General features: G+C 31.8%; 1 protein-coding gene across 1 annotated transcript in view; it reads right to left on the bottom strand.

Annotated features, from left to right (window-relative positions):
* LOC148621163 (focadhesin-like) overlaps positions 1–13,815 on the bottom strand; it is a 270,468-nt gene that overhangs the window by 122,987 nt on the left and 133,666 nt on the right. The window contains exons 4-5 of the mRNA XM_088575257.1: positions 4,461–4,615; positions 1,627–1,734 (exon numbers count right to left, since the gene is read on the bottom strand). Coding sequence (XP_088431383.1) covers positions 1,627–1,734; positions 4,461–4,615 — 263 coding nt within the window. The remainder of the gene's footprint in view (positions 1–1,626; positions 1,735–4,460; positions 4,616–13,815) is intronic.

Raw genomic sequence — 13,815 nt, forward strand, 5'->3', positions numbered from 1 at the left:
TTAACCTTTGATCTCATTCAAAGAAAAACAAAATTAAGTTTTCTTCTAAAACCTGAGGCAGGAAAAGAGCCTAGACATTCCTTATCCTTGATTTCATTTTCAGAACAACCATATAAAATTTTCTAAAAATTGAGAGGCCAGAAATGGTCCTTGACACACCTTACCCTTAATATCTCTGTTTCTTTTACACATAGAACATCAGTTATAAAGAGTACTCAATTGCTTTATATGTTCTAAGATTTCAGAACTCATTTAGAAGTAAATAAATTCTATTACGACGACAACTTTAGACGTGTTGAACTGAACACGAACCTTAACTTTTCAATATATTAAAGAAATAGAGCTTCTTTCATGACATGGAGACAAGGTGTTTTAACACCTATATCTAATTTTTTTGGCATATTTTTAATATAATGCTAGGGTCATATAGACTATATCTTGGTAAATCGGTTATACCTAAAACAATTATTAATTAATTTTATTCATGATCTTTCGTCTACCTCGAACTTGACTTTTTATGAGCAACTCGTTGGATGTTTCTAGAAAAGCTGAGGACGCCCTACTGGTGCACCTGGTCCATTCTCCCAGTTTTTAGTGGAGTCTGAGTTGATCATTTGCTTTTGTTACTTTGTATGTATGATTTTAGTTACTTTATGTTCTTTGTTGTGTATGTCTGTTTTCCATGTCTGGTCTTTGTCCCTGAATTACATTCTTTTGACTTCTGCTAAAATCTTGGTTCCCTTGATTACTCTTTGCATAAATATAATAGTTTTCAGTTTGGAATATCATGCTGCCTTCTCCTTTTACATGGAATTTGCCTCGTTTGTATCCAATGACCCTATTTTACTCATAAATATTAATTTCAATAATGAAATTCCAATAACAGGGATGGTATTACGAGGGCAACAAAGTGGAAATTAGCAAAATCTGAAGAAAATATGTAATAAAAAAGTACTGTAATGGTAAAATCCAGATTTGAAATAGCAGAATTCTGCTAAAAAGAGGAAAAAAATCATGTCTGCAATATTTTTTTCAAATGGAGGTGCAAAATAACAACTCCTCTTTCAATTGTGTATGATTTTAGGGAGTAGTTAATTAAAGTTTTTACTTCAGTGAGTATGGCAAGGCAAACTCACCTTTCCATTTCACATGGTATATATGAGGTATAATAAGTATTACCTCAGTAAGTAATGTAAGACAAACTTGTCTGATCTCAGTGAATAATGTGAGACATATAAATCTCAACTCAGTGAGTAACATGGGAAAAATTCATCTTATCTCAGTGAGCATGGTAAGAGAAACTCATATTTCTGTTTCACATATAGTATACATGGGGTATTATGAGCCTTTACTTATTGAGTACAGTGAAACTAACTCATCTACCTGTTTCATATGGTATATATGGGGAATTATAAAACTTACCTCAATGAGTATGGTGATACAAACTCATCTCCCTGTTTCATATGGTATATATGGGGAATTACCTCAGTGAGCATGGTGATATAAACTCATCTTTCTGTTTTATATGGTATATATGGGGTATTATATGACTTACCTCAGTGAGTATGGTGAGACAAACTCATCTTTCTGTTTTGTATGGTATATATGAGGTATTATAAGACTTACCTCAGTGAGTATGGTGAGACAAACTCATCTTTCTGTTTAACATTCATAGAAACAGCCAGCTGAAGCTTCAACATGGATGACACTGCTTGTATTATTCCAACTAAGTTCCTGGAAAGAATTATTAAAATCAGTTAAGAAATGTAGGTGTGAGGGAAGCTTAGCATTTAATTTAAGTTATTGTCATTAGAGAAGCATTAGAGATGGAATAGACATGTCATCACAATATAATAAAGGATATTTTCAGCCATGTGACTTAAAAGGCAGCTATAAGGGTAGTTTACACAAGCCATCAGAATATAATTAAGGATATTTTCAGCCATGTGACTTAAAAGGCAGCTGTAAGGGTAGTTTACACAAGCCATCAGAATATAATTAAGGGTATTTTCAGCCATGTGACTTAAAAGGCAGCTGTAAGGGTAGTTTACACAAGCCATCAGAATATAATTAAGGATATTTTCAGCCATGTGACGTAAAAGGCAGCTGTAAGGGTAGTTTACACAAGCCATCAGAATATAATTGAGGATATTTTCAGCCATGTGACGTAAAAGGCAGCTGTAAAGGTAGTTTACACAAGCCATCAGAATATAATTAAGGATATTTTCAGCCATGTGACGTAAAAGGCAGCTGTAAAGGTAGTTTAGACAAGCCATCAGAATATAATTGAGGATATTTTCAGCCATGTGACTTAAAAGGCAGCTGTAAGGGTAGTTTAGACAAGCCATCAGAATATAATTGAGGATATTTTCAGCCATGTGACTTAAAAGGCAGCTATAAGGGTAGTTTAGACAAGCCATCAGAATATAAATGAGGATATTTTCAGCCATGTGACTTTCAATCATCTAAACTATAAGTTTCATAGATTGACATTGAACAGACTGGTGAATACTTTTACTTTCATTGACCAATTTTCTGCTTTTACAATGAGTTCCTTGTACTCTAAATGGTTTTGTATCTTATTACAAATATATTAAGCATAGGTCTGCGATAGCGGAGTTTATACAAAATGTATACCATTATTTATTCACTAATGGATTTTCTATATTGGTGTTGTGTTTTGGATTAAAGGTACAAAGCAGACCTGTGTCTAGAAATTTAGTTTTAAAAGTGTTTTACCAATTTTAAGCTTGTTTCAACAGGTTTTTGCTTCCATTGGGATAGAGATGAGGGGGGTGGGTGGGGGAATGGATAAATTCTGTTTATCTTCAATGCATAAGTACAGGCAAGTAATACCTTTAGTTCTGACATTGTACAACATCAAGTTCCAAGCATACTCAATTCGTACAGGAAGTTATTATTTAAGATCAACCAAACTTGCTTACAACATATACCCCATTCATATAAAGCCACACAACAAATTTGAAATCAATCCATCTACTAAGAGCCAAGAAAATTGTGATGAAAATTTGGATGGTGATTCCAATATACTGTAAACGTTTCATTTTCGCGACTGCTAATTTCCGTGCATTCTGTCAACATATTTGCAAGTATCAATACTTGCGGTTTAAAAGCAATGATTAGCATTATATAGTGTTAAAAATAAATTTCACAGGAACAATTTTCACAGTTTTTTGTCCACTGCGAAAAAAAGCAAAAATTAATAGCCTTACAGTACCATCCACAGGTCGAGTGGGGGTATAAATAGAACATAGAAATGGTGTGTAATATTATTACATGTATGTTTCTTCACTTCTATCAATTACATCCAGTTTGAACCACAATAATATTACTTTCAACTTGTGCTACCTCTTACCAACAGTTACCCACACTATTACATTTTAAGCCTAACAAATGGCTTATTTCAGCAGTATTTAACACATAAATATTTACTGTACATTTATGGCCAGTAAAACAATGAAACCTTTAAATCGTATTCAAATACTAACAAACAAAAAAAAAACAAAAGAAAAACTTTGTCAGATATGAAACAGTAATTAAGGGAACCAAGATTCTAGCGGAAATCAAAAGAATGTAATCCAAGGACAAAGACCAGACATGGAAAACTTACAATCACATCAATGAACATAAAGTAACTAAAATAAAACATAAAAAGTAACAAAAGTAAATGAGCAACTCCGAATCCACTAAAAACTGGGACATGGACCAAGTGCACCGGTAGGGTAAGCGACCTCTGTTTTTCTAGAAATACCCGCTGAGTTGCTCAGAAAAAGTCAAGTAGAAGAAATGAAAACTATGACATGTTGAACAAAATCAGTTTTCAATTGTTACCGTAACAATCCATGAGTTCATGATCATGACCATAAAACACTTCAATCTTGTAGCAACATATAATCCTGTAAAGCCTAATTGTAAGAAGTCTAGCGTGATACAAAAAGTCAGAGTAGTCTCTGCAAGCTCTGGCATAACATATGAGTTGTGATATGAAAACTCCATAAGCAGGTGCTGAAGGGATGTTGCCAGAGATGAAAGGAAAGTTGACAATTCTGAATGAAAAGTCATCACGTTTGTCGTAAAGTTTGGTCAATAGTTTCCTTTACCATCGATTTCTAAATGTAGATCAAGATACGAGGCTGACTTCACATTGTCTGTAGTATCCTTTATCTCAAGTTCTTTGGAGTAGATGAGATGTATTAAATCCCCAAAACCAAGAAAGAAAAAGCAAATATACGTTTTGTACAGTAAAAACCAAACTTTACAGAGAACAGTTGCAACTAAGCTCTAACTTGAAAGGATGAGGGTAATCAATAGACACAGATAATTAACAAGCATGCTACTTTAAAAGTCCTAGTTACATAAACCTTTTCAAAAGTGGTGATGTCCTAAGGGATACATCAATCTACAGAGAACTAGGTAGAAAGTTTAGGTGACACACATACTTTGCAGATGGTACCATGTTCAATAGGCTTCTAAGAACATAGTCGAAGTCCACAGTACCCTGTTGTACCAGGTCTACCATAGCACTGCAGCAGGCAACAGATAGACGGTTGCTCTGATCCATACATTTCTCCAGCAGAAGCTTAAGTTCATCAACCTACAATGAAAACAATGTAAACATACAGTAAAACTTGTCTAAACTGACATATCTTAGGACACTATAAACAGGATATTGGTAAATACATGTACACTGGTTTAATAATTAAAATGATTTACTACAGCTAATGGTACCTCTCCCCTTTTTTTTTCATTTTTTTAAAACTAATAGCTTTCTTTCACTTGAACAAAATGTTAATTAAATCCTTCAAAGCATATTGGAGTTATCGACTATGGAGAACTGTTTTAATACACTATAATGATGTGTCCCCTTCCATTTTTCAAAGATACACCAAATCAACAAAAAGCGCATTTTTAACAATTGATATTCATAACAACCAACTTTGCTATGCGACACATTGTTTCTATATGATCTTCCTACATACCAAGTATCAAAAGTTTTTGTAAAAGCACAAAAAAAGTTGGACAAGAAATTGGCTTAAAATCCATTATTTGACCTTGACAATAAAGGTCAGGGTCTTCAGATTTGGTACAAGACACATCATCTTCATATGATCTACCTACAAACCAAACCACAAGAATAAAAAAGACCCTGGCTTAAAAAATCAATAATTTGACCTTGAGGTCAATGTTCAAGGTCAAAGGTCACCAAATTTTGGTAAGTGAGAGACAATCTTTGTATAATTTATCTACATATCAGAAGAAGAAGAAGAAAAACTAAAATAGTATGTCCCCTTTCTAGCAAAGGGGAGACATAAATATGGCATTTAAATGGAGACAGATGTATGAACTATTGTATACAATATATAATTATATAGATAGCAGTGTTTTATTGAATGTTCACAATGTAACAAATTTTGATAATTCACACTGAAATAAATTCAGTAATTTCACTCTAGGACTTTCTCCTGCCAAAACATCACAATTTTGATATCAATCCACCAATCACAGAAGTTGAAAGTATTAATAAATTATGACGAAAATCTATATAATAAATAGGATAATCAATTGGTTATTCATTTTTTCCAATCAATTATCCTATTAATCACCACCAAAGAAAGGTCACATAGGTCAATTCAAAGGGAAGGGGGTTCCTCAAGGGTTGGAACCTTTCATCTCTTTTATTGAAAAATTGTGTTAATTTGTGCATTATTTGACCAAGAATCATCCTATATTAGCCTGGTTTCATAACCCCTCGATCAACACCTGGGTTGTATTAAGTCCATAAAGGTATCTATTTTAAGAATTACAATAACCAAATGACACTTTACCTACATATTTGATTAGGTTCATGATGATAATCTAAAAACAAGCTTTATATGGCCTTATATGTAAATGATGTGATTAAAATTAACACTAATTTCTTATAAACCATCCACCAACAGTAAAAGCCTAGTCAGGTCAAATAAGGGACTACTATCACCATTTGACAAAAAAATGAAGCATCTTTGGTCAGAAATAAATATGTTTCTGAAAAAGAGGTACCACTTTGTTATTACATTAGATCTTCTATCAGTAATTTGAGAAAAAATTGCTTTGATGTGTACTTGCTGATAATGCTTGGATCAGCAAACTGACATGATACAAGAAATAATGGGGTCAGTTTGCGATAAGCATGTACCAATTACCCGCATAGGGATCCACTTTTTGGGGAGGACAATGAAATTACGTTTTACTATGACATTGCAATGACCGGCAACTTTGTACTTGAAACCTTAACCATAAACAATATTTTGTAAACAAATACGAAAGAAATACAGTACATGCACAACAATCACAAAACTCTTTAACATTTATCCTGAAATGATGTAAGAGAGAGTAATCAAGGGAACCAAGATAATAGCGGTAATTAAAAGAATATAATCCAGGGACAAAGACCAGACATGGAAAACCCACAATCACAACAAAGAACACAAAGCAACCAAAATAATACATACAAAGTAACAAAAGTAAATGAGCAACTCAGATTCCACTAAAAACTGGGAGCATGGACCAGGTGCATAAAATAAATCAAAACAATGAACTTTTCTCTAGCCACAATTAAGATTTGCTGCATTCTTACATGTATACCTGTATGTGTAAATTGTCTGCTCTGGTGCTAAAGTAAAATAATGTGGAATAACCATGATGTTATTATGAGTTTTGGAGCTGATGTTTATCTTGTCTTGTAACTATAAAGTACTATTTTATAATAAAGCATAGCACATGGATGGTAACCATATAACTGACAATGTTTATCATGGTTTGGGCTGGGAGCAATTCTTACAATATACACAGGAGTGACCTTATTTTCAGGAGAACTTGTGAAATTGTAACTCACCATTGTAAAATTTATATAATCCTTACAATAATACTGATAATGATGCACAACAGTTATAAACAAATTAATTTTCTATTTTAAAAAGCAAATTACCAATAAAAGGAACAAATGGCATTTTGTTTTAGATAGTGACTTTATCACGGTTCATATCAGGTGAGTCGCCAGGGTGAGCCTTGAATATTAATTGTTTAACTTGTTAATATCTGTTGTACATCAATATCAAGGCTTGCCCTTGCGGTCTCACCTGAGATCAACCATAATAAAGTCACTATAAAAAACAAAGTACCATTTATTCCTATAGTTAATGTATTAATTTTAATGGTGTACTAATTTTTGTATTTTTCACAGTGAAGAGAAAAGCATGAAAATTAGTACCCGCTAAATGGATTTTTAACACCATTTAATGCTAATAATCTTTTTTGAAACCATATGTTCAAAATGACATAATTCACAATAATTATCAACCACAAAGATACAGTAACTACCTTAGGTAATAAAATAGACAATCACAAGAAGATTTAAACAGGTCAAGAGTTCTGCCATATAAAGATATTGTATATGTGTACACAAACAAGTTAACATGACCCAGAATGACTTACCAGTTATGTCAACGAAATACCTGAATATGTCATTATTGCATGTTTACTATAAGTTCTTCTCACGTGTTTGAATAAAGCTTATACGCACATTCTTAATTGATCTCTATATCCAAAAACTTTATTCATTGTTCTCTTTCTAACGGGAAATTAAATGTACAGTGCAAAGCAGTATTTCCACAAATTGATAGATCATCTTTACATTTCATACTTAATAAGAGGCATTACAAATAAGCATGTTTCTCCAAGGGAAATGTGTGGTCAGGTATTACTTTAAGGTAAATTCCAAGAATTGTGAAATAAAATTTTCATATTTTTCTTATGTCTGCATGGAATCAATACTATGATAAAAACAATTCATATTATAAAAAAAGTGGAATTGAAATTAAAATATATCTAGAATACAGAAAAGAATTTTATTGCATTTTACATGTGTCCAACTGTCAGTGCGGTTGATGTAGTAGACAGTACTGATTGAATATATTCACATATTTGACAACACATGATCAGAGTTTATTGTTTTGGGCCTTATTTGGTCACAAAGACCTGACATTGTTTTGCACCTAAAATACATAGTGGTTTCGACCTGATAAACTTTTTTTCATTCCATAGGTATTTGAATGAATGAAAAAATTGTTTGTTCACCTTGTTATAGTCCATGTTTGCTATTGCTATCAAGTTGGATGAAAAGTTTAAATTTCCTATTCAAGTGTGCAGTTAAACATCAGATGATTGTAATGTAATCAAAAGAAGATCAACTTTATTCCCTGAAGTAAACTATTTCACTGGCTGTAAAACATCAAAGTATCTGGAGGTTGGCTTTTGACAACATGTATTGTGTGTTGAGGTAGACAAAATATGACTACATTAAATGTTTTAAGTAGACAATTTTCTACCAACTTAACCCAGATTGAGTAGGAAAAAGTTAACTGATACAACAATTTATAGGTAAAGTAAAATGTGTTTCTCACAGACAAAAAAAAGTTATTTCATCTGACTTTTTGTGTTTGGAAAATTGAATGAGTAATCAAGGGAACCAAGATTCTAGCAGATATTAAAAGTATGTAATCCAGGGACAAAGTCTAGACATGGAACACTTGTCTTGTATTGATATTTTGATTGATAGAAAATTAGATTTCAACTTTTCATACACCTGTAAAGTCTACGTGGGATTTGAGATGGAAGTACGTGTTTGTGCCTGAGACTGCAAGATCATTACTCAATTTCATTTCATGACCTTTCCTGCAGCTGATGTTCATATTAATTCTACCACACAGTTTTATTCCTGTTTTAAGCTGAAATAAGTATGCCTTTCATGCCAGCATTGCTGTTTTTTCTTTCTAAACATTTCCTTGTGTGAAAGATCTCGGCAAAATATAACAAAAAAATAATTCTCCAAAGTTTCATTGATATTGCTGCAAAGGTTTTTGATTTTTAATCCAAAAACAGAAAATCATCCATTTTTGTCTTAATAAAGTCTCAAAACTCAAAACTGAAAAAAATTTGAAAATCATGAAAATTTAAAGGAAGCTCACAGCAACAGGAAGAAATATCAATAGATGCATTGACAGATGGATGGATAGATTTACCATAAAACATCCCATCTAGAAAGACATGTGTGCTGAAATACATATGTTGGTTTTTCATTCAATGAAATGAAAAGATTGAAATAAATAATGAATAAATCACTTCAAAACTTCAAAATAAAGGAAAATAACTCTTTGATCTGTTCATAATTAAGACGATTTGTTAGAGAACATTGAAAATAATATTCTGAGTCATCATTACAAGTTTTATATAACATACTGGAACAAAACAAAAAATGGTGGGATGAAACTGTGCTGCCCAAAATGTAAGGTCGTCTGCCTGGTTTCTACAAGAATGTTCATACTTTGAAGACTTTTTGGTGATCTCAGGAAGTATTCACTATCTTGTATTTAGGTTATACTCTGATGCTTTTGTTACATATCACCATACCTATTCTTTTTACTGTGGTTTCTACAAGGACAGTCTTTAAATCATTAATTTGCACTCTTATGCAAAATATGATGACTTTTCCATGACCTTTCACAAGGAAGCAAAGCAACAAAATGCATTAATAATATTGCACCAGTCAAAAAGTGTCTATTCTGCATCCTCTGTTAAAACCTAATCATATGTGAACTAAACAAATTACATTAAGTTTAATCTAATATATCAGTACTTCCTCATCTTCTATTATTTTGTCGTTAAATTTTGGTTTTTATTCATTTTTTTCTAAGCCTTTGCCCTTTCAACATTTTCAAAAAGAAATGAAATATGTTTTCTTAGTAGGAGTCAAATGTACTACTAAAATGGCACATCTATAAAACCATGGTTTTCCTCTTTGTGAATTCATAAATACATTTTTACAATTTTTTTCATGAGAGTGAAATAATATATCTACAAATTAAATACCAAAAAAATATACAATATAAAGCATGACACACCTTTGCAATGTAAAAGGACTCTCTGGCCTAGACATAATAGCTATGGCATTGATCATTAAAATAGTTCTAAATTTATATAAAGATGTGTTATAGCTTTAGACTATGTATCAAGTTTCATATAAGTTCATATAATGATATTGATTCTAAAGTGTTAATAAAAATAATTAATAAAACAAATAAAAGTCCAACTTCCAGTGACTTTGACATTTTATTTTAAAGTATGAAGATGCATGCATTGTTGTGCTAGGTTAACCCCCATTCAAACAAAAAAGTTAATTTTAGACAGTACCGAAGATCACTTACAACACATGCCCAATCTGTACGAAACCACATAATAAATTTGAAATTCAACCATTGAGATAATTGAGAATAAATTCTAATGGATGGAATGATGAAGTGACTGATCGACAAACTGATGGACAAGGTGATTTCTATTTACCACCCATTGGTTGAGTGGGGGTATAATAAATAAGGTTCTAATGGGTAATCAAGGGAACCAAGATAATAGCAGAAATCAAAAGAATGTATTCCAGGGACAAAGACCAGACATGAAAAACAGACAAACACAACAAAGAATATAAAGTAACTAAAATAATACATACAAATAACAAAACTAAATTAGCAACTCGGACTCCACTAAAAACTGGGAAAATGGACCAGGTGCACTGGTAGGGTAAGCGTCCTCTGCTTTTCTAGAAACACTCTTGAAGTTCCTTTGGCTTAAAAGAATTTTTTCAAAAGTTGGTCAAAATCAATTGAAACATATTGATTCTAGAGTGCCCACAATGGCAATACAGAAAGGTGAATGAATAGAAAGATGGGTTGAAGAAAGGATAGATAGTATTGCACTTATACATTTTTTTTTACATTTGTAAAGTCATGGAAATAAAGGGACAATAGGCTGAAAGGGGTGAGATAGGATAGGTAAACCATTGTCCATTTTAAAAAAAAATAATTAAGTACCAGTCCATTTAAAATTCAGACACTGCCTATGGTAGAGGTGATTCATAGTGCATAAAAACCCACGGAACAATCAATGTTTTTTCGATCTTCAGATGCTACATTTTTAGGGAACATAAGTCTTTTTCGTATTCATATCTGTACTTCTGGGAAATCATGCATTTATCTCCCACTAAAACCAATCAAATCAATGCAAATCAAGAACGATAACTCTTGCAAAGTGCTAAGCACTAACCACTTCCGGGTCAAATGGCCACCCCCCTATGTAGTACCAAAAACACACTAACCTAGACATATGCATTGTAAGTGCATTATTTGTGTGTATTATGATTAAAAGTAGTCAAAATAAAGCTGAGAATGTGTACTTAAAAATCATATATGTAATTAACTACTGAAGTGTATGAATATTGTTTACATGTGTGAGTAATTTGCCTCCATGCTGTCAGTTAGCAGAAAAGGTAAAAATGTGGATTTTCAGTATTATTTATTCAAGTAAATTTTGTGAAGAATTTCTACAATCATCGTACTGTTAGCATAATGATTTTGGAAGCCTTATTTTCCAAGCTTCGCAATGGTATGCAACTTTAAGGTGTCATTTGTCCTGGGAATTCACTGTGAAACTTTGAAAATTACTTTTTTAACATGTAAAGTAATGGAAATGTTAGAAGTGGTTAGTGAGACCTAATTTCATGTACAATCTATTTAAATTTTATCTCTAAAGCGCAACACCCAAATGAAAAACTAAGACTGGTTATGTTATCAATAACTGTTTCTGAACTAGAAATAAAACTGAATTTGCTGGGTTTTTGACATACATGAATTACCTTCTGTCTGATTTTTAGAAAGACTGCTATTTAAGTGTACTGGATCAAAATGCTGTAAACAATTTTCTAAATTTTGTTTGTTTGTTTATGGTCTGTTTATTTTAATTCTAAATCAATTAAAGGCTACTTTCACTTTGAATTCACTTCCCTGACCTATTTATGCAGACCATTCTGATACCTATTCTGGTTGGCTAGATGTATATCATTAGCATTGCAGGACATGATTGGTATTACTGAAAGGCAAATGGCATGTCTAACATCAAATCCATTAACTATTTCAACCTCACAATGTTCCTTTGCCCAGTGCAAAGATACACAAATGTAATCATAAGCAACTACACCAAGGACAAAGTTTTGCTTTCCTTGCTCGATGCAACAGTCAAAAGGACAAAAAGAGTGAAATATTTCATATTCACTGGCTCTCATCCATAAAACCTTAGTATCAGTGGTAACAGACAGACAGACACATTTACAGACAGTCTAGGTGTCTGAGATGTCCATTGGCTGAAAATAAGTACATCAAACGAAATGTAAAATTGTGTCAAAGAACATAAGTTCTAAAACAACTAAGTTGTGTCCAAACTTTAAATACCTTAAAAATTAGAAATTAGTTATCTGCAATAATCAAAATTATGTCAGAATAAAAATATCTGAAATAATCCAAACTGTGTCCAGATCATAATACCAGAAATAATTAAAACTGTGTCCAAATCAAATTATTGGAAATAATTAAAATTGTTTCCAAACTGAATCTACAATAAATAAAATTGTGTTCGAATGAAAATTTTTGAAATAAGTTACTTTCAAAGTGATATAAATGATTTATTCTGGCTTTGTTTACTAAAAAAATAACAAGTTAAAATTTCATAATAATACAAATTTTCTATTAATCTCTTCTTAATAAACATACACTTATATTTTCTATTATTTCTGGAGTTTCTTACAAGTCAACAAATCAAGGCAAATCATTTCTTCATAAAAGTTAATCAAGGTATTACATAAAATAAAATTGTAAAATAGGCTTTTTGATTAGACCCTTAAAACCTTTCCTGAAGATATTTGTTTCATCAAGAACATTGTCAACCAATGAAATTCAATGTTAAAAAACTTTAAATACTTCCTTCTCTAAATTTATATTCATCACTGGCCCAAATAAGAATCAGTTAGACTTCTTTATTGCACATCATGTCAATATTTTTTTCAAAGACATCATAAAAAGTTAAGGATATTTTTGTTTTTGGAATATTTATTTTAATTTGAAAGAAATATTTTGAAAAACTTTAAAAAAAAATATTCATAGAAAAACCACAATGAACAAACATTTTAAAACTAGGAATGTTGGATGTGTGTGATGGAAGATGTCAAAATATATTGTGTCAAAGTGAGATTGAAATATGATGAATGTCCTGCTACTTCCATTCACATTACATTCAAAAATAGTGAAGACATATTTTAAGCTGTTTTAAAATCAGATTATCATAGGAATTTTTTTTTTCAGTAGCACCAAACAGCATACTAAATTGGACATCTATACTAAAATGCTGATACATAAAAACTAAATTAATAAAACAATATAAGTTTGGGTCAAGAAAACCTGTATGAAATTTTATTACTCTGTAGTCACTCAGCCTTATTCTTAAAAGGAACAATACAAAATTCTTGCAATCATTTTGTAACCTTCAATGACATCATTTAAAAGTGCTTTTTAACTAGAACAAGGAACTAAAAGCACATTTTACAGAATCCACTAAGGGAGCAACCATTTGATTTCTATGGGAGGGGGTTTATGACCTGGATTTTTTTTCAATATAATTTCCGACATGACTTTCAATTCTTTACTCCAGCATGTCCTGGACTATACATCCATGTCCTGCCTCTTTATTTCACATCTGATGCTAGCCCACCATAAAAATCAAATTGTTGCTCCCTAATGCTAATAGCTTATGTTAATACAAACAGCTGTATGCATACCACAGTAAGTTGCACCTCATTTTCTGATTATTATGATTATCTGTTGGATGCCTCAGTTCAACTGATTCTATATTCACTTGGGGAGATGCCTTGGTACAACT

Source organism: Perna viridis, chromosome 3 (assembly GCF_037379345.1).
Source record: "Perna viridis isolate PV_CMFRI_1.1 ecotype Kerala chromosome 3, ASM3737934v1, whole genome shotgun sequence".
NCBI lineage: Eukaryota > Metazoa > Mollusca > Bivalvia > Mytilida > Mytilidae > Perna > Perna viridis.